The 26,856-nt window shown below is 32.1% G+C and overlaps 2 protein-coding genes and 1 long non-coding RNA gene across 10 annotated transcripts in view; 2 read left to right on the forward strand and 1 right to left on the reverse strand.

The window, feature by feature from the left end:
• The window catches only part of LOC117222927 (uncharacterized), a 35,720-nt gene extending 23,205 nt beyond the window's left edge, over nt 1-12,515 (forward strand). For 4 of the 6 annotated variants that reach the window (XM_033474965.2, XM_033474966.2, XM_033474970.2 and 1 more), the window contains 5 exons: nt 271-468; nt 992-1,198; nt 2,978-3,349; nt 3,970-4,129; nt 5,360-7,001. In XM_033474965.2, the coding sequence (XP_033330856.2) occupies nt 271-468; nt 992-1,198; nt 2,978-3,349; nt 3,970-4,129; nt 5,360-5,423 (1,001 nt within the window). In that variant the 3' untranslated portion in view covers nt 5,424-7,001. Of the gene's footprint in view, nt 1-270; nt 469-991; nt 1,199-2,977; nt 3,350-3,969; nt 4,130-5,359; nt 7,002-12,351 lie in introns of those variants that run through there. The other 2 variants (XM_033474967.2, XM_076525821.1) reach the window with 2 other exon arrangements.
• wech (tripartite motif containing 71 protein wech) lies at nt 5,857-26,406 on the reverse strand. Of its 3 annotated transcripts, none has more exons than XM_033474974.2 (7): nt 26,290-26,406; nt 18,409-18,584; nt 14,392-14,652; nt 12,572-12,874; nt 11,638-11,928; nt 9,990-10,562; nt 5,857-9,418 (listed from the first exon to the last, which is right to left on the reverse strand). In XM_033474974.2, exons 2-7 carry the CDS (start codon nt 18,505-18,507, stop codon nt 8,837-8,839), a joined length of 2,109 nt encoding a protein of 702 aa, XP_033330865.2. In that variant the 5' UTR covers nt 18,508-18,584; nt 26,290-26,406; the 3' UTR covers nt 5,857-8,836. The 3 variants fall into 3 exon arrangements, with proteins under 3 accessions (XP_033330865.2, XP_033330864.2, XP_033330866.1); XM_033474973.2 differs by lacking the exon at nt 26,290-26,406 and adding an exon at nt 25,197-25,494; XM_033474975.2 differs by lacking the exons at nt 14,392-14,652; nt 26,290-26,406 and adding an exon at nt 25,197-25,495.
• LOC117222929 (uncharacterized) lies at nt 16,800-19,755 on the forward strand. The gene is made up of 3 exons (XR_004490787.2): nt 16,800-17,014; nt 19,277-19,457; nt 19,581-19,755. It is a non-coding gene; the product is annotated as an uncharacterized LOC117222929 (long non-coding RNA).
• Nucleotides 26,407-26,856: the final 450 nt, after the last annotated feature.

A 26,856-nucleotide genomic window follows, 5' to 3' on the forward strand; every position in this document is an offset into this window, starting at 1 on the left:
TTAATTATCGTATACATAACAATAAAACAAACTTATTATGGCCCATCCTTATGGTGGAAATTACGTCTTCAGTTCTAAATTTGCTACGAACTATTTTTTTAACGCGTTAAATAAACATTTAAGCATATACCATTAATGGTACACGTGGCACGAAACGTGTTAAACACGAAGAATTGCTGGTCGACGTAGCTGCGAAAGAAATTGTAGTGCAAGAGGTCAATGTCAAACACATGCACATTTTGTATCACATAGTTACATCAGTATTTACAGATATAGATGGACCTCCAATCGATGGTGGTTGGTCAGAATGGGGGCCGTGGGCATGTAGCGCAAGCTGTAATGGTGGCACAGGTACCAGAAAACGACTTTGCAATTCCCCAGCACCCAACGTCAAAGGTGAACCTTGCGTAGGGCCGCATACTATGGTTGGTCGTTGCAACGAGATTCTCTGCGGTGATGTAACGCAAGGTAAACATGAGCACGAAAATTCCAAAAGAAAGAGAAGAAGAAAACATTTTAAGGAATAACACTGACAAGGGGAACTTACGATCTTGGAAATCACTTTTGCATCGAGAATAGGTTAAAGATATACCTAATATCAAAAAGTAAAGCACATACCTAATATCAAAAAAGCCTAATAGAAATTTTCATAATGGGCCTCCATTTTGCCGATATCTCGATTTGAAGTTTGTACACAACTATATGGACGACATTATTATATAATAATTATTACATAATATTAATAATAATAGTAATATTACAAAATAATGTTGTCCGTATGGTTGCGCACGAACTTTAAGTCGAAATATCTCAAAAATGGAGGCGCGTTTTAAAAAATCCTATCAGAGTTTTTTTTGACATTAGGAACGCGTACTGTGACTTTTAATCCAGTCTCGTTTCAAAAGCGCTTTCCACGATCGCAAGTTCCCCTTGTGAGAAAAGATAATATATAACAAATCAATGACGAATGTAAATCGTGTTTTTGTAATAGATACCTTAACTCTAATTAACCGAAGAATCCGAGCAAATAACACGGCTTTGACTGTGAAAGAATTTCATTCCGTAACAATTATGTCGGACGAGGACATCATTGAACTGATCGGTAAAGAATCCCCTCATTCTGAATTGCAGTGGTCCTTAAACGGCATTTTTGTGCAGGAGGAAACGGACAGAGTGGAGCTAAAAAATGATAATATCGGTATGTCGGAATGTCTTACAGGGGTATTCTAGCGTGAATCTTTGGAGAAATCCATTTTTTTAACATCTTCTTGAAGAATATAGATTGAAAAATACGTCTACAAAACCTTGACTCTGAATTCTTAAAATTAAAGAAATGACAGCTAGTTGATGGTTCACAATATGAATATAATTAGTATTGGTATACAAAACTTTAAATGTGTTTTTCTTGGAAGTATGTTTTTCAAAACGGTGACTATGATATCTTAAAATCTTCTGAACCAATTTCTTTCAAAATTTAGGTGCACATTTAGTATACTTGTCTCTACAGCTCGTAGTAGAATCAACTAAAAATTTCTATTTTTTACATTTCTTATGCTCCTAATGAAAAAGCAATAAGAAAAATCGGTAATCAAATTTCAAAACTTCTTTTTCCTTTTTTCTAATACCTGCTACAGCCAAACTCATGCTAATCAAAGACCATACGTTTTTTCATTTGGAATAGACAAAATGGCCGCAATCATGGTCATCATTTGACGATCTTTTTGAAATTCGTCTACGTTTGATAGTAGCCAATGCCAACAATTGTAACTTTTTCTAAATTAGAACATTTTTAACTGGTATTGAAACATGCATAAACAAACCTTGTAAATGTGACTACAAAAAGTGTTATAGTTTCTTCGCAAAAATAGTTCCAAAAAAAGTTAAAAAAACACACACAATTACATTAGAATACTCCCTTAATAGCTTTAAACAAATTAGTTTTGCTGTTGTTTTATCTTTACTGGAAATATATGCACAGTATTTTTCCTAATTTTACTTATGTTATTACACAAGTTAGACATACCGTTTTTTTTAATAACATTATGCAGTGAGTAATTCCTGAAATGCGTATTTAAAATCCGCATAAAGGTTGACGTTTTCTCTTTCGCAGCATAATTTACGCGCTAAACATTAAGTATGACAAACGACTGATTGTCGACTTAATTAGTCTGGTGAAAATATTCTTGAAGTTTTGCAAATGCCATCCTTATCATACAAGACCGATTATAAAATCACAAATACATTGATGGGCAAAATTACTCTTTTAGCTGTGGACGACGTGTATACACGTCATAAGGATACTTCTCCTACTACTTGGGTTAAAATGCCTGTGGAACATGTTCATAAATTTCGCATATTTTAGAATAATTTTAGAACAATTTGTCGAAAGAAACTACACTCAGGGTAATCGATAAATCGCATACAAAATTGATCTTAAAAATAGATCGACGCGGCTAAGTGGTTAAGGGATGAAAAAATGATCGAAAAATTGCCAATGTTTGAACTGGAGTAACTTCGTTAAAATAAATCGTACAGAGACGAATCCTCGCTCAGTTTAAAAAGCGAAGTCTTTGCTTTTTTATCCTTATTTTCATTTTATTTCAAAATGCTATTTTACTCGAATGCAAAACGAAAATGTGAGCGTACTTTGATTTCACACAAATCTTTCAGATTCAAATGTCTGCACGGAGTTTAATCAGTTTTTTTTCTGGTTTCTTTTTGTAGCGAGATTAAAGCAGAAGGTCTCCCCTTTATGACGATCATCTGAAAATTCATATACGATTTTTCGTTTCCGAGTTATCGCATTCTGAATGAGCGAAGATTCGTCCTTATGCGATTTTCTAAAAGCAGTTACAGCAATTCAAACGTCGATTTTTCGATTAAATATCGTTAACCTCATAATTTTGCTTATGCGTGTATAAGAACATAAGAACATGATAATAACACATCGGTTTTTGATAATAACATATGCGTTTAGAAATAAGAAAGACCTTGGTAAACGACTCCGGTGTATATGCGCTGACTTTGCGACGCATCGATGGGACTTATTCAATCCTCAAAGTCATCAGTTTGGCAATAATACCGGCAAAGGTGAACGTACACATAAGAGAAACTCTAAGCATGACTGTAACGTGTCATTGCTCTATTCTGGGTCACATTTACTCAGATCTCCAAGTGACTTGGTTAGTGCAGAACAAGTCGTGGAAAGATTATGGCATCACGCTTCCTATCGCGGCTGATGTCGACCAGATCTTAAAAGTGAATCGCACACACAAGGGACTGTGGCAGTGTGTTGTGAAGCAGATGGACTTAAACTTCGTTTGGATAACAAATATGATATCTGTTAAAGGTATCTAACTATTATTAGGATATATATGTTGTATATAATTGTATATAATATAGAGAATATATATAATAATATATAATATATGTATATATATAGAAAGAGAGAGAGAGAGAGAGAGAGAAAGTACATGTTATTATCCGAAGATCTGAATTTTCTATTCGCCCCTTTCCGTACTATATTTTCTTCATAGTGACAATGATTAGAAGTTTTTCGATTGTAATAATTTCTAAGAAATAAACATATAATTTATATTTATTATGTGTCTACATTTACTTAAATTATTAGATACTGATAACAGACAATCAGAATTTTATTCAGACTAAATAGGACGGAATAGTATTCATATTTAACAGCTTATTACTAAAAATCTTCATCACGTGTCAGACTCGCTAAAGTTTAGCAAGGGATTAAGCAAATATATTGCACATGTAAATAGCTCCATCTAAAGTGGTTCATAAATAAATAATATTGGGAAGAGGGATGATTATTTATACTATTATATATACTACACACCTGCAAAATTTTAGCAAACTTGATTTTCTAATTAACCGAAGTTTACTTGTTACTGTAGTTCAATATGAACAACGAAAATTTAAACGTTTAATTTCTTTTTATTGTTCCAGTTCTAGAACCTCCAACTTGGCGATCACATTTAATAGAAGATGAAAAGACGGTTTTCGTTTTCCACTGGGTGCCAAACGAAAAATACATTAATATACTTACTGTAATTCTTGCATTGATGCTAACTGCATTTGTAATCGTAACTTCCTGGTTGTCTACAAGGTACGTTATGTGTAATATTTCATAAAAGGATAAGAGAGAATTTAAGGGATAATCATATGAAACCTACGGAAATAGAAGTCTATGGAAATGTCGTCATTTTTGTTCGAGACGTGTAAAAATAAAGTAAAATACTATTTAGGGGGCTATTATTAGACTATTTAGCAGTGCAGCAATATTCAGATATGTATAGAGTTACCATAAAGATCATCAACGATAAAAAAATTCCTCTGCAATAAATTGCAAGAACTTCAAAACACTTCATAAATGTTATACACTTATAATAAATGTAACTAATAACATATAGTCCATTTAAGCATAAAACTTCAAAAGCTATTGCAGATATTTTCTATTCTTTTTAATCTTCAGAGGTTGATTCTACAACAATTTTGTCGTTCGGAAGTATTTAAAACAGAATAACTGTTCTTTAAAACTAAACGATTTGAATTTTTTTTAATGATGGAGAGGGGCTAATCTACTGGACAATTACTAGAATGCTTTTTTAAATTTTGTGATATGTCAAAAGAAAATAAAAAACTCCCATTTGTTCACTTTTTTATCTGAATGCGTAACAAAAATTTCAAAAATCCGTTTTGTAGAACTCGATAACTTATGCGCATGCCGAAAATTTCGTCGAAATCGGTTGACTTTGACCGAGGACTGTAAACAATTAAAGATCATAAAAATCGACCAATAACTATCAGAACTCTGCAGTTCTTGAAATCTTTCAACGCTTGTAGCTTGACTCTGGATTAACCGATTTCGATGAAATTTTCAGCACGCGTATAAATTACCGAGATCTACGAAAGGCATTTTTTGAATTTTCGTTCTAGGCACAGATAAGAATTGAAAAAAAGTATTTTAGTCATTGTCTGGTAGATCAGTCTTTTTATTACCTAAAAAAATTCAAGTCGTTTAGTCCCGTTTTAAAACAGTTATTTCGTCTTAAAAGGTGTCCGAATAATAATAAGAGACACTGTACGTTTTATTTTGATCGGTATTTTTCCATTGTTCTTGTTTTCAATCTATCACGGTGAATAAAGTGCAAAAGAAACATCAATATGTCTTCTATTTCTTCTAATTGATGCAGATAATTCTCATTTCGCATAACAAATCACAGTCTAATTATTAACATTCTTTACTTTTAAATAACTTCCATTTAGTTACTTATAAACGCATTAAGTATTAGAACAATTGATTTCGTACAAGTAACTTACGCAAAATATTTTTCAGACGCAAAAGAATATTATCGCCTCCGAGAAAAGATATAAGTGAAAAGAAAAATTCGACTGAATAAACTCATTGGATTAATATTTATATATCTTCTGAAGCGTTACAACGTTATATATGGTCTTAAAAAAAATTGAAAGCATACTAAATACCATTTCATCCAATTTTACTGTTGTCTTCACCTACCATAAGTAACCGAAAGTTTATTATTAAGTTTTGTTACTTGTGAAGCGCAGAAAAGTTAAGTTCTATGCCTCTGTATGAATTTTAACCGTTTAGCATGATTTTCAAAATTTCTTGAAAAAAAGTTCTGTCAAACTGCTAGCAAAAAGAATGTACAGATTCTTTTTACTTAAAACTAAAACGCTGTACACATACTATGATCTCCTATACTTTTCCAGAAATTATAATTAGTTTTATAACATATACAGTACGTTCCATTTTCAACATGACAATGCAAATTTTTTTCATTAAAAGGTTAATAAAGACAATGCCACAAATTACCAAGAATCAATTTATTTTTGTCAGAAGAATATTTCATTTGCCGGGTACAATGTATTTGACTATATCTCTTGGATGAAGTCTTGTTGTACTTTACTTTTTATATAGTACATATATGTATCAGCTATATTTCCATAGATTTTATACACATGTGGATAATATTGAATTCACTTCAGCTCCGTTGTACATATCAGAATCCACAACAGAATTTTGTACTAATTCAATATTTTACACAGCATTAAATTCGTGTCTGAATTTTCCTGAAAATGGACGTGCAGTGCTTGATATCTATGTATTCCCTGCTCTCATCTTATATTAAGCTATAAATTTTTATAACACATATTTTCTGGAAATATTTATATGCCTTTTACTAATGATTGGCCATTAAAGCATATGCATGGTGTCTCTAGAAAGTGCCGTATAGAATAGCAATTGTATATTAAAATAACAAAAGAAATAAGAGCGGAGTTGTTGATTGTAAGTTGTTTGTGTAAAATATGCTGTTGCTAATGCTAGAGGAAATATATTTTGTATCACTATCAGATATTGCATAAACAATCTTATATGTGTTCATCTACATTGAATTTCGTACTTAATTCCCACTTTTCTCAAGACACCTTGAATATCACTATGTTTCATAATAATACTTGAGCAGGATATATGTATATAACACTTAACTTTTGTGTGTTAACACAGCGTAGCAAATAAAATATACATCTTTGGTTTTAGTTTTCCTTGCAAAATTATTTCATGCTATGGTCAATGTAATATGAAAAAATTAGTGTTACGTTCTTCTGTGTAGAAACATTTCCAATACTTAGAAATTGAATTATTATTAGCAACATATCATTAAATACAAAAATTAGTACTTTAATTTAAACATCAAGCGTATGGTTTTAAAATATTATATCTATACTTCAGAAGATATTTCTGCACATTACAATGATTTGTGAGTGTTTAAATGTAATTTTACCAAAGAAGGCATTCTCAGTACCGTTATTGACTATCAAAGTGTACAACATTACATTTATGTAATTGCTTTCTTAACAGATGTTTCTTATTCCAAAATAATTATAAGTCGACTAATACAATTGTATGTTCTTTGTAAAGTAGGCCAATAAAATTATTATTGAAATTACATTCACACCACTGAGTTATTATTAAATACCTTTAGTTAATACTAAAGGAACTAAGAAACCAGTGCTGAGAACTATTAAATACCTTTTGTACTAAATGAAGGTATTTAATCATTCTACAATGGTTTGAACGCAACTTTAAGATATAGATCAAACGCATTTAATTTTTTAATTACTGAGTATCAATAAGTGAGGAACAAAATCTGTTATTGTATTAAATCAGTCTTAGTTCAGTCTTATATCTTGTAAATGTAACTAATATTTCATATTCATATTCATTAACGTCAAATTAGATCTTATAGATTATACATATAACTCATTTCTTGTCTATAGCAAATGTCATCAGATGAAGTCGTTTAATTGATGTAAATATAATTGAAATAACAAGGATAATACCATTGATATTAGTCAGCAATATGGAGAATACAGTTGAAAACAGCGAGTTATGATAAGTGTAAATTTTGTATTATAAATACAGATATATGTTATGCAAATTTATAAATTACTCTAAATTGTCATAATGCAAATGATAGATGCATCTTTAAATCGTGATATGTCAAAATATTACAGAATTGATTTTTTTTAAAATTGATAATGTTGCATTAACAGAATAAAATTTCTGGACTTCGTATGATTTTTTTTTTATTTTTATCTTTCGTATCAGTTTTTAAAACTATTTTTCGTGATTTTCCTCCTTATTACGTACAATTCTTTCCGTCTTGGATGCATACATTCATAAATAAACTTTTAAGTACAACGACCATGCATACATGCTAACATCAAATTGCATTTTAGTCTCCTTGTATATTTAAAAGGAGGCAGTAGTATCATTAATTTATATAAATATACAGGATTTTATGACAGTGGTCACAATAATATTGTATGCTGTTCATTTCGCTTTTTGAATTTCGTTCGGCAGGTACACGTACACGTAAAAGAAGGAAAGAAATATTTCTTTAATTGAGTAATAAGAAAATTTGTATAACATACATAACTCTCGATCGATAGTGTATTTTTATGTGAAGTAATACAAGCAAACATAGAACGAAGTTTGATATAGCTAGAAAGTGTGACAATAAATTTAATTTAAATTTTGCACTAATTAAATTGACGTTCTTGATGGTTCTATCAAAGAAAATATAGGACACCGTTCTAGGTTTCTACTGTTCCAACAAATGTTGGTTTTCCAATACCGTTGTCATCTTGATCATTGCTTTATTGCATTACTTTCATCTTTTCAGTTCTACTGCATGTTTCTATTGTATTAGGATAAAGAATGTCATTGTCCACATGTAATAATATCAATATATTTTGCCTTTTCTACGCAATCGTCGTCTGATAAAATAATAGAAATACGTTGTAACTGCGTTACATAAATAGATAAAATATAGTATCGTAATTCGAAGACATAGACTATAAGTTACTCTATATCATTTAATATAATTCTTTGTTATAATACTAAAGTAATACTTCTCAAATTTATCATTTCTTCAGCCCGCACCACAAATTTACAGAGATGGGTAATTGTATATGAATAATGTCAAAATAATCTCTTTTTATGTAACACGTTTATAACGATATGACTTCAGAACAAAAAGTTCATTTTGTACTTATTGCTTGGCACTCAAAGTATGAAAGGAACCTTACGCGGTTATCCATATTATGTACAATAAGTAAAAAAATATTGCATTTAACGCTTGTTCCATGAGTTTTAGCGTCACACGCTTATTACTAAAATCGAGGAAAACAGCAACGTTTTATTTTGTTTTTGTCTTTTTATTTTTTTCATCACTGTTGGACATTCAACGTGTATAAAATCTTATTCATAAATGAATGAACTAATTTAAATAATAAGGACTCGATTATTACCAAAATCTACAAGTGCAATTCTACCATCGGGACGCAAAGCAATGCCCGATGGTCTGTCCATTTCATCCTCACCCTTTCCGAAGGTACCAAATCTCCATTTTAATATACCAGTAGAATCAAATATTTGTATTCTATGGTTTCTAGAATCAGCTACAATAATATTACCATCGTCATCGATCACTAAACCTTGTGGTCTTAGGAACTGTTTTGCATTGTCTGTACATTTACAATCGAATATTCTAGCATGCATAAAATCAGCATCAATAATTACTACTCTATGATTATTAAAATCTGTTGTAACAACATTGCCTTCTGGGTTAAACGCTACTCCACGCGGAGAATCGAAGTGCTTCCACATATTCGGTGCTGCCTCGTACCCGTACTTTCGTAGAAACACACCCTCTGGACTAAACAATTGCACACGATGATTTCTTGTATCAGATACAACTATTTGACATTCAGAATTTACTGCTACGTCCCATGGGTAGTTAAACTGTCCACATCGACATCCCTTATCACCAAAACTTAGAAGGAATAGGCCTTCCATTGTCAATATCTGAAATAATAATGTCAAACGTTATTTTATAGAAATTTCAACTTGGTCTTTTGAAAGCTTTGAATTAAACTAAAATAGTAAGAAGAGAACATTGTTTAACATAATAACTTGATTTTACGTTAAATAAAATTACTCAAAAATTGTGGGCGACAAAAGAATGACATTTGGATTCGTGTTTGTTATCGAAACGCAAAATATCTAGTTTTAAAAGTGTCGAACTAATAAATCAATCGAGAATCTCGCGCGGTAAATTGGAATGATTCAAAAAGATAATTTTCTGAATTCAAGGTGACGCGAAGGACACAGGATAGGAGATCGTTAAATTCGAATTTGAGACTGTACTCTCTATGTTATAGCCGCGTTAAACTCGAATTTTCTTCTCTCTTTCAGAAGTAAGTTGAACTAACAATGAAATTTTCTAGCCAAGAATGAATAATATTGAATACCAGTTCTCATTAATTTGAAGACTATTCTTTTACGACTCAATTCTTGTTCGAAATGTTCTTCTCTAACTGATTCTCATTTCACGCCCAATCCATCAAACTGCACAACACTAATTTGCAATAATCACCTGTACACGATGATTATCCTTATCAGCTACAATTATGCGACGTCTTGAATCAACTGCTACGCCAGCTGGACGATCAAATTGTCCTGGCGCAGTGCCATGACTACCGAATCTTCTTAAGAAACTGAAGTCTTGTCCGTATATCTGAATACGATTATTCGATCTGTCAGCGATCACTATATGTCCTTCTCTATCACATGCTATACCCCATGGTCGACAAAGATTATCTTGCACGTCGCCGTCGTTTCCAAGAATTTTAAACGGCTTTGTTGACTTTCCTGACAATTCTGTACCACGATTTATTCTAACAGTAACAGGAAAACTATTCGAAGCGACTGGTCTTCCTCGGGGTAAGGAAGTAGAATTAACGCAAGCTACTTGTCTAAGAAATGATTGCGGCGGCGAATTTCCTCGACCTCTCACTGCTCGACGGTCACCTATGGGACCCGGGTTATTTACTATGACAGTTCCTAAATTCGCGATAGCATTAAGTATACTTCCTTCCAAGCCGTTAAAAGAAATCCAATTTTCTTCTTGCGAGGGAAGACATTGTCGGCTCTGGCGTATCTGGAAGACCTGTAATTAATAGAGACAATGCATATTTTTCCAAGCATCAGAAATTCAAACAAATATTGCAAACGAATATTGTATGGTCGTACGAGTAAATAATACAAAATGGAATAGTAGAATAATTAAATTTCAAAATATAAATTTTAGAACAAATTAAATTTCAGTATACATTATATTGTCTATATTATTTTCAACATACTAAAATTGTGTACCCGAGTTCACGGGTACCAGAACTTTACGAACTTTCAGGACCCGACCCGAAATTTCGGGTACCCGCTCACAACCCCCGTAAGAAAGAATTGCTTCTCGCAATTCGCAAAGAAAATTTTTATTTTGCATAAAGATCTGCAGTCTGGCGATAATAATTTTCTGATGGGCAGATAAAAAATGGAGTAATATATTTACGTCGAATATGATATATACAGGATGTATCAAACAACTTGATCACCTAATATATTTTACTTCTTGATAATACAAAAAACTGTCAAATACTGTCACGTTTAATTTGAAGTTTCATAATTTGATAATGGCTTCTGTAAAATACAAATATAAGTAATATTATTTAAAGTGAATTTTCCATAATTAAAACTCAAAGAATTATCATCACAGAGCGTGTATCTTCCTTAGTGCTATACAATATTTTATCTGAAACAAACCCTTTATTTGCAATGGTTAGGGAAATAATTGCGTGAATGCAATTATGTATTATGAAAATGTTGCGAGTATTCGCAATGTATTTAATAAACATAGATTCATAAGCGATCAAAGCAATTAGCTTTAGAATTTCCAATGATCAAGTGCTCAAAAACTGCGTTCAAAAATTTTAGTTGTTAGTAGCAAAAGCTGTTATTTATATTAGAATTTCAATTATATCCCAACAATTACCAAACACCACTTCATGATAGAACAAATATTTTGTAGTTGTACATAATAAATGTTAATTCGCGTATAGGTATTTAGTAGTAAATTTTGTATTGTTTATGATATATATAATTCATTCGAGAATAATAATAATCTCATGCCATACGCTAGACGAGTTAATTTTGTTAGTTGAAAGAATTATTGTTTTGTTAATAACTACCTCAGCCGAAGCCATGTCCTTAGTAAGTAACAAAATTAGTGGATCATTAGAAAGCGTTTTAGACTCCATTGCTTCACTGAGTTTATTAGCAGCACACGTTAGTCGAGATATTCCATTCTTAAGTCCGTCGTTCCTTGCTTTGAGCGCAGAATGCTTCAGCTGCCTAGCTTTCTCAATTTTACCTAACAACTCTTGCTCTCTGGCTTCTAAAGCTGCAGCCACCCTTCTCGTGCACAGCATCAAATCTGTAGTTGCTTGCCTTGCTTTCTGTTCCAAGATCTCAGCGGCCACCTGTAAAGATATATTATTAAATTATAAATAAAAATTTCGGTTGTTGTCAAAATCGTAAAAAAACGTGACACACACCATAGAGTCTTTCGTTTATATCCAAAGTAATCATTCGGGGCCATTTAAGGTCACAGATAAAGTTCTGTATATTATTATAAATCTTCAGACTTTAGAAGATATTTTGCCGATCATTTTGTAGCATACTTTATGAATAATAATAAAATAATACAGCTACTTTTGAAAGTTCGAAATGGAACGAACAGTTTACTTCTATCAATGAACTGGATATACAGGATGGCTCAACAAGGGTCTCTATATAAGATAACTTGGTGTTTAATGAATTAAGAAATACATTTTAAGAAATACGTCGATATTGCATATCATTTTTACGCATTCAATCTTATATATTTCATTTTTTTGTTTCAGGCCAGTGCACCGTTTTTAATTCAGCAACGTTCGCCGATTAGAAGGACGAATTCGGAAATCCAAAATGGATAGTCTTGGGTTGACCTTGACTTTAAAAATCATATATACTTGCGATGTAAATAAATAAATAAATAAATAAATAAATAATTTCTATATATAATATACTTTTATAGGGATATTGAAATATTTATATTATTCTCTCAATTAGGTGTATTCTTACCTGTACAGAATCTAATTCGTCGGTGAGCGTTGAGATCCCAAGTCGAGCTTCTTTTAGTACCTCACTCGCTTGTATTTCTGCACCTTCGACAGCCTCCATTAAATTGACTGTAATATGGCCCGGATGATGCTGAATTCCACAGTCATTACAAAAGGGCATACTGCACGTCTGACAATAAAATTTTTGAGCATCGCGATGTATATCGCAATACAGAGTCAAGGACGACGTATTGATGACCGGAGGAGATGGGATTTCAGAGTGCATCGCATTGTTCCCATCTTCGTGGTTCGCGTCTCCTGGATTCTGCAAATAAACGAATTTTACATAAATCGATGTAACAAATATTTAAGAGCATCTAAACAAGTACCCAAAAATAAGTCCCATTATTTGGGCGCGTTGCTAATTTTGTACGTGATCTTTCAGATGTAATATTAACTTCTACACATTTCATTATATTCCTACAAAAATGTTATAAAGTCGTTGGAGTTGATCCAATGAAAATATCAAGAATATCAAATTAAATCTCATGTTAACAATTTCGATTAGATAGTGTTGTTGCAAACAATATAAACAAATGTTGCATAGCGATGCTGAGACTTATTGTTATTCAATTCAAGACTTATAATTGGAACTATTAAAGACTTATAGTTGGTACTATTAAAGCACTTTATAGTTGGTACTATTAAAGCACTTTATAGTTGGTACTATTAAAGCGCACTTTATAGTTGATACTATTAAAGCACTTTATAGTTAGTACAATTTTTAAAATAGTTATCCTGTTTCAATAGGTGTTCAATTACTTTTGCGAACAATTACATATTAACCCCTTCGTGATGAAGATTTCATACCTAATCTATTAAATATGAATATTATTCGCTTCTTTTACGTCGGGAACGAAATTGAATTGTTCTGTTATCGAAATCTAGGAATGAAGGTAAATGAAGACATATAGGAAACAAAAGTTGTCTCATTCTATTACGACTAACTGTGAAAGAAATCGTAGTACAAGGGGTTAAACTGTTCACGTTACCGAGAGAATGTTACACATATTCATACATCAATGTGCAAATAAATCATCAATTATCATCATTAATCCATGCAAATAAAATGTTTGAAAAATAATTGTTAAAATATCATCTGATCTGGCTCCATGTTATTTAAAATAATTGAATAAATTTAAAATAAGTATAATTACACGAACACATAAATAACTCTCTTTTAGACTATTTCGTTATTAGAGGAACACTTATATGAATTTTTTATTTTATACTTCATTCGATGAAATACGTTCATAGCCAACATTTTACGTCAAATTATTTGTTATTTCACCTCCAAATATTTGAAATAAAAAATTCATTTCGATGAAGTACAAATAGAATTAAATATATACTATTTATAAAATAAAAAGTATAGAATATTTTCTATACTTTTAATTGTACTTCATCAATTTTATTTGTACTTCATCGAAATGAATCTTTTATTTCAAATATTTGGAGGTAAAATAACAAATAATTTGACGTCAAATGTTGGCTATGAACGTATTTCATCGAATCAAGTTTAAAATAAAAAATTCATATAAGTTCCTTTGAATACAAAGTAGTTCATTGCAACAAACAATTATTTGCTATCTCATTTGAAATTAAAACGTGTCCAATCCTGATCGCAAGTAAGGGACAAACCACATCAAACATCCTGACCGCGAGAAGGCAACAAGTCACATCAAACATCTGGGTCGCGGTTTCGTCACAATGCTCCTGATAAAAATTCAAGCAGCATAATAAATTGTTTAATAAAAGTTTCATAAGTTCGTATATGCTTACTGCAGTTTGACCAGGGGTATATGAGTCGCCAATTGTATCTACACAGTCCTTGGCGTAGGAGTACTGTCTAGAAGTCGGCTCGTTAAAATTATCAACATTTACAACTTTCAGTAGACTGTTAATTAAAGAATCAATGCTCAGGTCTTCAGGTGAGTGACCATAACCCTGAGAATTTATACTGCTTCCTGAAGATCCGGTAACCGGTGATCCAGGGTCCGAATAACGAGCTCTGACGTATTGCCATGTAAATTGATTCGACGTCTGCAATCAATCATATAATAAACAAACATAACATTATACAGTATCCAAACAATAGAAAGCTCTTAAAACGTCCATAAGAAGTGCATATAGTTCTCTGACTTGAAATCTTTAAAGTTACTGTGATACAAAACATTTTACTACTTAGATAATATCAATTGAGTACATTTATTCTTGCCAAATCTTTAGCAATTCATCCATATAAAAAAATCAAGTAAAAATTGTTTCTAATCATGTTATGTTAGTTTCTGGCGCGTCACTTAGAATTGCCTTTGTAATGCAAAGAGTTGATAATTCTAGTGCAATCATACAATTCAGTTCTAAAGATCGATGGAAATTAAATTAATTCACTTATTTGTTATTTCACGAAACGATTTGTTTGTCACTTCATAGGATCCTTATTTGCTATTTGACCTTGATCCACAGCAAACGTTCATATTAAAAAAATGAAATCTCGTATATTTAAGCATTGTCAATTATTATCTATATTTCTTATAATGTCCAAATTAAACCTATTACCAATACAACCACTTCTACATGGAGACTATTGCAAGATATTTTGCAGCCGGATGTAATCATGTCAGAAACATAAATATTTCACTACAGTACAAACAATTTTACTTAAATCCAATTTTTATAGCAAACTCACAATTTTTACAAAATTCGCCAGAAAAATCTTTCGAGTGCCAAGAGTTGAACGAGGGCCATCACACAACTTTCGTATAGAAAGATCTTCGGAAAGTGTAGTGACACGACTGGCAAATAGAAAATCGAGACTAACCGATGCCGACAATCGCGTTGCAAACTGACTGTTGCCAACCAAGTAGCTGTCCGCGGGGGTAGAAAGGCATTTTGAGGGTGACCCATAATGGTACTGAACAAGGGAAGAGAGTGGAAAGAGGGAGAATGGTCCACACAGCGGGCCCGTCAGGACGAATCACATGGTTTAGGAAACGTCGATCGTTATTCAGCTGAGAACCAAAGAACACCAGATGTGCGCGTGTTTGCCAAAAGTGCCTTTCAATAAATCAACTTTGGGTCTTGAGACCAGAGATAATTTTCAGAACAGCTAAAAATCACATACGTCCGTAGGATCTCGAAAATAGACACCGATCTTACTCGCATCCCTATCTCCTTTGAGCCAGAATTAAATTTTTACTGATTTCTGCAAGATCGATCTATTTACACGTGAAATGTATTGTATAATGCTTTCTTTTTTGTTCTTAACTGGGTTAAGTAATTATGTAAAAATAAGCGAGGACGTTTTTGTATTAATGTACAAGATCTTTCATTAATTTTAAATTGCATAGCACCTGTGATTGTTAAATATACAATAGTTTTGATAACTGATAAGTAAAAGGCACATAGATTAAGAAAATAGAAAGATGTACGCTGTGCTACAGCGTGCAAATAGTGAAAATTTACTACAAATACAACGAACATCTCGTAAATATTCGTTTTCATTTGCAATAAAATAGCTGAATTTCTTTGGTTCAAGTTAGCAGCAATTAATCATCTCGATTGACCACATTTCCAACGAATTTTCTTAAATTTTACAGTATGTTCGATAATTTAAAAAATGCCGACAAGTTACATTGAAAATCTGAAAATCTATAATCGAAGTTTCGGCAATATTTTATATTTAATTTCTGAAAGATAACTTGAATTTTGGGCTGTGACACCGTGCGGCACGGGAGTGGGAAAGCAGGAATGTCAGAGAAGTGTTCAAAGGTGATGTGAAGTAAGGAAGACAAACCTATGGGAAGACTCACTTATTCGCATTCCTAAGGTCCCTCTTTACTATTCCCCCACTACTTGTGAACACTTCTCTGGCATGCTCAAACGCGACGCGGAGCAGAGGCTTATCTTCCTAACTTTGTTACTAACAACTTTAAAGTTAAATATCTCGAAACTGTAAGCTGTCTGCATCCAAAATCGAGTATCAATTTACAAACCCTGTGCGAGATTTCATAAAAATGCTGCGTCGGGCCTGAGAACCACTCCTTGTAAACTTACCTAATATAATTCATTTTGTTTATAGGTAACTTCATACATAGAATACCAAATTAAAATGACAATAATATTTGGTAAATTCAGTAAATTCAGTAAAAGCCTATAATTTCAGTCTACATAAGCAAGTGAACATGTTGTGTGTTTACCTACAGTGCCCTAATAAGAAATCTACAGTTTATACAATAATAGAACATTCGAATAAGATAGCGTTCATAAGAACACGTTTATGTTACGGGCGCTGATAAGAAAATGTTCTGACAACCTACACCGTATTTATGTTTTTTACAATGTGCTACTTGAATCTAAAACTATCAAACGTTTTATAAATAAGTACGTAACGACATATTGCAAGGTATGTATAGAACAAGCTGTCATCTCGCTAAACTTTGCCATAATCTATCCAAATATGATAAGATGTTCGCGGACTTCGGCAATCTATTGTGACAATCAGCAGTTTTTTATAATCATCCATTTGTTGGCAGATGGCCTTGTAATAGAGGTCGTCGAATTTGTCCACGTATCAGCTAAAAGAAAGCCACTATCAATAGACTACGGATTTCATGCATTTGTGGCAAAAATGATTAAGTGAACAAATTTTCAGCATGTATATAAGTTATCGAGATCTACAAAACATTTGTTAAATTAAAATATGAATTTTTTTATTTTTCTTTTTTTTTGTCATTTCAAGTGATAGCAAAATTTAAGAAAGTATTATGGTCATTGTCTAATAGGCTAGTTCTTCTGTCGTCTAACAAAAATTCCATTTTTATTGAAGTTATAGCGTTTTTCAAGTGCCCTTAAGCATATGGGCGACACTGTACGTATCCACCCCTTTCACTATGCCACGATTCAATTAAAATTTGTTCATAATTTTCTGTCTATACCGGCACGCTGATTAGCGATAATGATTTTGCATTACGATTTCGTAATCGAGAAATGCATGCATCATTAAAATCTGATGCTATACATATGTATACGAGTCATTATTTTATTTATTATACCATTATTTTTTATTTATTATTATTATTATTATGTTCATTTTATATTGAAAGATCTTCGTTATTTTCGCTGATATAAAATATGTCAGGACAACTTTGTTTAGTTCAAAGCTAAGAATATTATGATTCATGTTTTTTTTGTGACTCCAATTGATTTCTTTCCAAATAACGAAGATCGTCACTATTTTTTGTACATCAACCCCTATTTTTCATAATGCAGCACTGTAGTGTACATCGAGACGAATGCAACACTATGGCTTTTAAATGACTTTGAATGAAAAAAAAATTAATGTGCAAATCCTTAATTTACAAAAAAAATAGCGATGACTGCAAGCAGACGGCATATTCTGTAACCACCATTTTTAACATTAAAAATAACATGCCGGACAAAATGACTAGTTTCATATTTGTTCTTTTCAAATTGTTGAAATTATGGAGATTCTAATAAAGCAGCACACCTCAGTCACTTAGGGTTACTTAAATACATACCATCCTAAAAAAGTTTCTAAAATACATACTATTTTTCGTTCCTGCAAATGACAGCATTTCCCCCTTATATTGCTACTAATGAAGTCTGAATTAGTTTATTTATAAGTATTTAACTTATTTCTACCGAAATTCGATATAAAACGACTGAAAAATTCAAGATATCCTACCAAAGACCCAAAATCGGATCGATACATTAAATATTGTATAATATTAAAATATATATAATATGTTGAATTTTTTAATAAGTTTCTGTACGTACCTTATTAACTGCGTCTGCATCATGTTCTTTTTCTTGAACATCTTGAATATAGTTTCCAAAAAGTGTTGAAGCAGGATTGAAACCCTTTCCATGATTCATCGTGAATTAGATAACAAATAATTAAAAACCGTGTAGAAATTATGTATTAATGTCTCAGCACGTCGTAAAATCTTGACCTGAAACAAAAAGGATTCATTAGGTAAATTATTTTATCACACTGTTCATATAGGGAAAAGTATAATGTCTGCCAGACAGTTCTGCCAAGTTTTAAAAATATTTAACATATTTATTAGAAATTACAATTTATCATTTGATTACCAGTATATATAGGACAACAAATATCCTGCTGGAAAAAGTGGAATATTATAATAGTAATTTTCTATATATTTTTGTAACTTCTAGAATCTTGATTCTTAAATGTGGACAGTGCTTTCCTATATAAATAATATTTTTATCACAGAATATGTATGTAAAAGCTCGTATGTAAAAAATAATTATTACGCATCTCATTAAAACAGTTTGCATGGTATACATCTTCTTGGAATAAAATTTCAGTTATTTTTCTCGAGAACAAAGTCTCATGCTACATTGAAACACTGTTACTGAAACGTCCTCATATTGTTTGCTGCAATTATACTTAATGCTGTATACTAAACTATACTTGAACGATATTTGTGTATACCAAATATTTTTTATTTATATGAAGAATTCCAATATAGTAGAAATATAGTTAGAGCATCAATTACTTGAATCAGAAACGAAAATTCTAGAACCTATCACTGCGTATGAATTGCAAATTAATTCAAAATAATTCGTGGAAAGTCAACGGTAAAGCAGTTTAAATTGTACGCGTGCCCCCCTGTTCTAGTTTCAAAGATGAACACCCCTACACAGCTGGTTCAAGGTCATCATACAAGTTCAGAGAAGGGAAGAACTGTGATACCCCTTCAGTTCGAGGATGGAGAAATGGGGTTCCGCTTTCATTCTTAGGACCTTACAGAAATCAATAACAGGAAATTCGACATAACTTCATTCATATTCATGCATCTGTAAGTCAAAAAAATATGTCTCAGTCCCGTTACAATCGTAAATTTCCTCTAGAGTTACTTCATTGGCCACCATAAGACATATCGGCATATGTGAAAGAATTATAAAATTGTGTATGTTACTAGATTTGTCTGATAACATGATGGAAATTTTTGGAAGACTACATAGTTCAGCTGGTATCTACATACATCAGTTTCCCTTCCAGTGGCATAATCACAACATTACTTTATGGGCCAATAAATTAAACAAATTTATTTGCGAAGACTCTGAGAGAATTTAAATGAAGCATTTAAAAATTTATCATTTCTCTACTTTCGTAGTTTCCCTTCCTAATTATTTTTCAGCTGCATATTTACGACTTTACTTCGTGGATATATTATGTGTTGGATTTAATCATATGGACACCATACATATTTTTAATCAATTCTCAAAACAGGTTCATTCTTGAGATATATTTTGACAAGTTTTAAGCTACATCAACCTATCGATAGACTATCAGTGTAGAAGTTTTTAGTAATTATAGTGTCTAATATCAATACTTGCTTGTAAGTACCGGTATTGATACAAATTATTTTATCACATTTTCCATTACTTGTTTAAATTACATAGAATGTAAGAATTAGGCATAGAAGCCTGTTGAAGCAAGTAGATACTAAAGAACCCCTTGAATTAAAAAGGTATGTGTGTGTGTATACGCGTAGCTTATAATACCATTTCAATGTTCCTCATTCCATTTGAGCATTGTTACAATAAATTCGCATTTAATCAATTATTGGAATAAAATTTTTATTTGTTATTTGGCTTCTCATTTTATCTTAGTTAATACTGTTTAAGTAGCAATGCATTTGAAAAATAAATTATTTTAATACTTGTTATCTTCTTATATGTAGGTATCTATTATTCCACTTTATCAGGATGGTATTTCCGACGATCTGTATCATCGGTAGAGTGTGTAATCTTATCGGAATACATATTTACATCCTGAGGCTTCACACATTTTAGATACTCATACTCTGAAATTATAGGGGAAGGGCAAATTATTGCAAATTATAATAAAAATATATATACTATGTACGACAAATGTCATTTGTTAATGTTTAGCATTGTAATAACGAAATATTCGGCAAATAAAAAATATTATTTTATTAGAAATCTTAATCTGTTCTTTGTATTTGTCACTTTCAGTTCAAGCAAAAAGAGCCGAATAATATAAATATAATTAAAATTTCAATAACTAAAATATTTATTTAAATAACGTATAAAATGTTCATTACTAAATAAACAAATATTAGTGTGAAACCTCCGAAATTAAATTTAAAAAGAAAAATGTGACTTCTGCATATGCGCATTTTCAAAAACTGGATGTAGTTGTAGACATACCATTTCATCGAATGTAGTATATATATATATATATATATATATACACACACATATTGTAATTTAATAATTACAAAGTAATATAATTAATTATAAATTCCATTCTAATAAGTTATCAATATCAAAAGTTAACGGTGGATATAATTGTTATTACTAAATAAAAAAGAAGTTGTGTATCATACGAAATAATCCAGTTTTTAATTAATTTATTGCTCATTTTAAATTAATTATTTCGTATGATACACAACTTCTTTTTTATTTAGTAATAACAATTATATTCATCGTCAACTTTTGATATTGATAACTTATTAGAATGGAATTTATAATTAATTATATTACTTTGTAATCATTAAATTCATTATATTTGAAAATTGCAGTAAAAGAATAATCTACATTATTAGTACTCGCGAATGAATCGAATATATGAATATTTATTAATGCTCATAAACAATGGTATAAACTAGGGATTGAAAAAAGATTTCGAAAATAACTGTTTCAAACTGTTATACATATATCGGTTCTGACTGAAACAGTTATGGAGAACCGAAAAAGTTTCGTAACAGTTGTGAGGTATATTGAATTTCTCTTATAATGTATTGTAAGAGATTGTACACTCTCTTTTTCTGTGTGGTTGACAAAACAGTACATGGCCGAAGTCGCAGTCTGTCAATGGTACAAAGTATTTAAGAAGCCATACTTTGGATCTCCAAAAGAAATAAAATGTATTTATAATTAGAACCGAAATCCATAACCAAAACTCAGAACCGAAAAATGACAGTCATAGAACCGATATAATAAGAATTTATAAAAACATTTCGGATCTTCGAAACTTGTCCAAGAACCGAAATCGATATATAATAACTGTTTTCAACCCCTGATATAATCAAAATTCGAAATATATTTCAAATTCATTTTGATTATTGAGATTTATTATTATAATATGTTAATGTAGGCGCTCTATAACTTACCGTTTTAGGAACATTAAATGCGCGAAGTCTAACAAGTCGAACACGTTAATTTTTAATAACAAACCATCTGTTAATTGTTAACATAACGTATCATTACAAGTTAGGAAAATAAGACTGATCTAATAATCTGATAGAACTCTATCATCATATTTACAGATATATGAGGATTACTTTCACAATAATTTTTAGAAAAATGTAGAAGTCTTAATTTTTCAAATTAACGAAATATTGGAAACATTAATTTGGCCTTACACTACTAATTTTACAATTAAGAGACTACGATTGTTTTAATTTCTTCGTAAAAACAGATGTACAAATAAATATACTACATATTAATTTTATTTTTCACACGTTCGTGAAAACTTTTAAACTATTTTCTTTGAATTTTAAAAATATAACACATGTAATAGAAGAAAGAAACCAAACTTGTTTAAGTATTTGCAATTGTGTTTATGTTCAATAAACTTTTCATGGTTACGAGAATGTTGATTTTCTGATCGTAACTCATAACGAGAGCGTAGTTAATTGATGCCGGCCAAAGTTCTCACATTCCTGATGCATATTTCTATTGCAAAAGTTCAGGAAACAATTTCGTATAAATTAAACTCTCTTATGAGATATTATGGTTTATTATGATAATACTTTATATTGATAATACCTAATAATGATAAGGTTTCTATTGCATAAAATTACAAAATAAAAAATCTTTTTCCAAAATACATTCTTTTCCATATCTTCATCGTGATAAATATTTTTTCATTGCTAGTATGCATTGCTATGTATACAGATACATAATAATGTTAATATCAACTATAAAATACAACGGAAAAGAGATATACAAACGCGTGTATAACATACTGTATTATATGTACTGTACATATTCGTAATATATTGAACGGCAAAACACCGTTGTTTACTAGCACTAGCTTACCAGTCCAAAAAACATGTATCAAATAATTAAAGCTGTTATTGAATGAACAATGTCCAATGTCCATGAACAATTGTTTTATATCAAACATTAATTTTAATAAATTTATATACCACCCTAAAGCAATTAACTTACAATTTTGTCACATTCGTGATGATTAAGGTCGCTCGAAGGCTACAAATCATGTATTGTGTATTTCAGTACACCTTTGTAAACACTACGAGCAAATGTCACAAAATTTAAATCAGGTAAAAAATATTAATTAGCTTGAAATCTTTGACACAACATTCTACGAGAAATTTGTTCAGAGTACATTTCTCGTTTGAAAGCATGTAAATTAATATGTAAAGCATTTTTTGCTAAACCAAAAAATATACAAATTTATATGTTCGAATTACAGTACAGCAATTTTGCTGATATTGTATAATTTTACCAGCAAATTAGTACAATTATTTTCTTGTACGCCGAAAGCTGACATATATAAATTAAATTATTGCAACACTTCGTTTTGAAATTAATGAAACATTAGTCTGTTTTTACGAGGACATTGTCCTCATTGCAGGATTAATTGAAAAATGAATAAAAAGATAAAAATTTTTGGATAGCATTTTTGATGATACGATAATCGATATACATGTACGAATATTTTCATGCGTTTACTTGAGATTGAAAAATTTGTATTTTCAATAAAATGCAAGTAGAACTCTTGTTCGTAAAAGAGAGATCATTAATTTATTGAAAGACTTCAAAAGAAAAATTGTATAGTGATAGATATCTAATTTGTGTAAGCACAAAATATGTATCAGATCGGAAAACATGAATTTATAGACGAACGAATTTTAAACGGTTCGTATTTGCAATTTCTAGATGGGCGTATTTTTTCAACTTGCCTAATATCGTTACATTGTCGAGGCCCAACAGGAAGCACGCACGAAAGCTGATATACATTGTATTTCGGAAACGGAAAATCGCTTTCAATACCTACCGACCATCTTTACAGGAATGGAAACGCTACATGTTAGCCTGCGAACTTTTCCCTTTTCGTTTTTCCAGCAGCTGGTCTGCAGCAGTTAGAGGGTGCTATCCTTGAAATCGCCATGGCGACCAAGGTTAGACCTGCTATTCTCTCAGAGGGTCAGAAGGAAAGAGAAAGTGAAATATCTGTCATCTGTTATAGGGATGTTGCGTACGATCAAACAGTCGGAAAATTCGACGGCAATAAATTCTTTGCCAAGAAGTTCAATTTTACAATGTCATTATTACGGTATTTTATACAAACGCGTCTTTATTTAATTCTTTAGATGGAATTTTATTTAATTTTCTAAATATAATATAATTTCAAATTTTATAGAATTAATTATATAGTCATTCGTATAGCGAAAAATCGGTATTCCATTCTGTTGTTGAACTCATTAAAACATTCTACGAAATTACAACAAATTATTTATTTGTAATCAGGAAATACATACTTGGAATTCAGAGTATAATTTTCCGAAAATAAATGTACGCGTTTGTGTACAGTGTTAATGAAATGAAGAAAATATGTCCAAATAAACGACCGATATCATTGTTGTCTCTAGAAAAGCACTGTGAAAGTGAAAATCTGACGTCCCCAATCCATTATAGTACTTCATTTAGAAAATAAACAATATTTCGAACTATAGCGACGTCTTTATGGAATTTATTATTCTATTTGCGGGCAAAGGAATAGAACATATACTTTGTATCTATGGATAAAACAGAAATTGTATAAATTCCAATTTTCGGTTTAACTAAAAGATAATATTTTCCTATCGTTTCCTCACAAAACGCCATAATTTGCGGACGAAGAAATAAAACATATACTTTGTATCTATGGATAAAACACAAGTTTCAATTTTCGGTTTAACTAAGAGATAATATCTTTCTATAGTTTCCTCACAAAGCGCTATAATTGCAAATATATTCGTTAGCGATTTCAGTTTTAGACGTTTCAAATTAACAAATCCTCGGAACTTGGTTTTATGTTTGCAACAATAAACGTGCAAGACCTTGAAGTTGCTTCAAGGATATCCAACGCAAGAAAATACCTGTTGGAAAAAACACAATCGTGGAAACGAACTAACTTTCTAAATTTCGTTTTCACTATTGTTCAACAGCGCCAACGTAGGGTACTTTCACTCTCGTTAGAATTTCAATGTCGTCCGAGAAGTACATTTTGTAACACAAAAACGGAAACGTAAACGAACAGATTTGACCTATGACGATCAAGTTTTGACATCTATATTATTATTCTTCTACTTCTAAGCTCCGCTTCGAACGCACACACACAACACACACACACACACACACACACACACACACACACACAAATGATAGATTGTACAAGTACATATTAATATAAATTAAAACTACGTATCAGCATATATTCCTGTCGATCCAACAATTCCGTACATTGTTTAAAAAGAATAGATAAAATGAGAACGTACCTTCGTCACGTTGAGATATGTACTTCGGAATATGTTAAATATTCGATGCGTCAATGGTTTCGTTGAGACAGAACGCGGAATTTTTTAAAATTGTTCGGCGATGATTTTTAAGTAAATTAATGGACCGGCCTTCCGATTTTTTGCTCGATCAACGATAATCCGTGTGAAAACAGACGCACATGCGACTTAAAGATCTCGTCTTGGTACAAGACACGTGCTCGCCGAATGAAATTGTCGCAGAGTCCGATACACAGTGAATTCTTGAGCTCGACTACTCGACTGTATGGTCACTGTGTCTCGTTGAAATAGGAGCCTTACCACCCCTCCCCACTGCCGGTCCTTTCGCGGAGCCAGCAAGCTTCTCCCGACCAATCGAAAGAATGCATTCTTACCCCTCATTCGGATAGATGATTCCCACCCCCGCACTATCCTTCCGCCCCGAAGAGCTCCCAACAATTTCTCTCAACAATTCCATCCCCACTTTCTACGAACTTACTATTTCTTTCTTCGTCGCCCACGCGGCATAGCAACTACCGATCCCAGCGATACTAATTTCGAAGAATTCTTTGTTCATCGGACCTGAAATGGTTTCGCGGTGGTAACGCCGGTTTTTCTTTTTCTCCGGCACCCACCGGCGTTGTTTCGGATACAAATCTTTAATCTCTGAGTTTCTCTTTCTCTCAATTCAAATCTTTCGATATTGCGTTATTGTCGAGATGGTACACCGAAAATACATAACGTTGTTCTCGCGTGGAACGAAAAATTTAAATAACGTTTTTAATGTTCGGTTATCTTCGTAACAAAAACTAGTAAACAGCGACTCGACGAATACATGCGATACGAACTGTACGAACTGAAAATGGTAAAAATTTAGGAACGAACTTCTCGATTTCTAACAACGAGGTGTCATCGGTCTCAATAAGTAGAGATCACCGAGCACAATACCTCGTCGGTACGGCATCGTTGCGTGTGTGATGGAAATGTTCGCGATGACAACAAAAATCTCGTCGGAAAGCATCTGTCACCAACACAGCCACTGTTATAACATGTGTCACTGTCACATCGAATAATTTCTTTCACGGCGTATACGTACATGCGTGCAGCGTTCGCAGATATCTTCGTGTGCTCGGCGTTCCTCGGTGATGATCCTTAGACGTCCTCTGTCATCCCCGGTGTAAAGAGCTTGATCGCAGCACCCTCGAGAGCGACCGTATGCATGCACCCACGTATCCAGTGCCTACATAGTCGGCCACAGAGCAATTTCTATATGAGAAAGGGGGTAGAGCGCGTGCGCTACGAAATCATGAATGGAGCCACCGCTCAATGCGAGTCCAGCTACACTGTCACAGTCATACAGCCACTCCACTTTTATTTATATCCCAGCAACGATGACCTTCAACCAAGGTAGGGGTTGATCAGCCAAATCAGGTTTCACATCTTCCGGGGAAACAGGTGCGATATGATCCATCGCGCACAATGCCGGCATGCCGGTCAATACGTATAACTCTGAGTTAAATGAAACGTTTAAACCGGTTGCCACGATTAGGATTCATCTGTATCTCATCCGAATGTACATTCTTTCTTGGCTTCTCTTCTTCTGTATTTTAGCCTTCCGCATTCAAATAGTTCAACGACAAATCGTTGACCTACCGGAGGTTTT

The sequence above is a fragment of the Megalopta genalis genome, chromosome 12 (assembly GCF_051020955.1).
Source record: "Megalopta genalis isolate 19385.01 chromosome 12, iyMegGena1_principal, whole genome shotgun sequence".
Lineage (NCBI taxonomy): Eukaryota > Metazoa > Arthropoda > Insecta > Hymenoptera > Halictidae > Megalopta > Megalopta genalis.

Bases quoted from the DNA above. Each gene is read 5' to 3' on its own strand.
- wech (XM_033474974.2), bottom strand. From the start codon at position 18,507: ATGAATCATGGAAAGGGTTTCAATCCTGCTTCAACACTTTTTGGAAAC. The intron at 14,653-18,408 runs GTACGTACAGAA...GATTGATTGCAG, and splicing joins ATGCAGACGCAGTTAATAAG to ACGTCGAATCAATTTACATG. The intron at 10,563-11,637 runs GTAGTTATTAAC...TATTAATTACAG, and splicing joins AGGACATGGCTTCGGCTGAG to GTCTTCCAGATACGCCAGAG.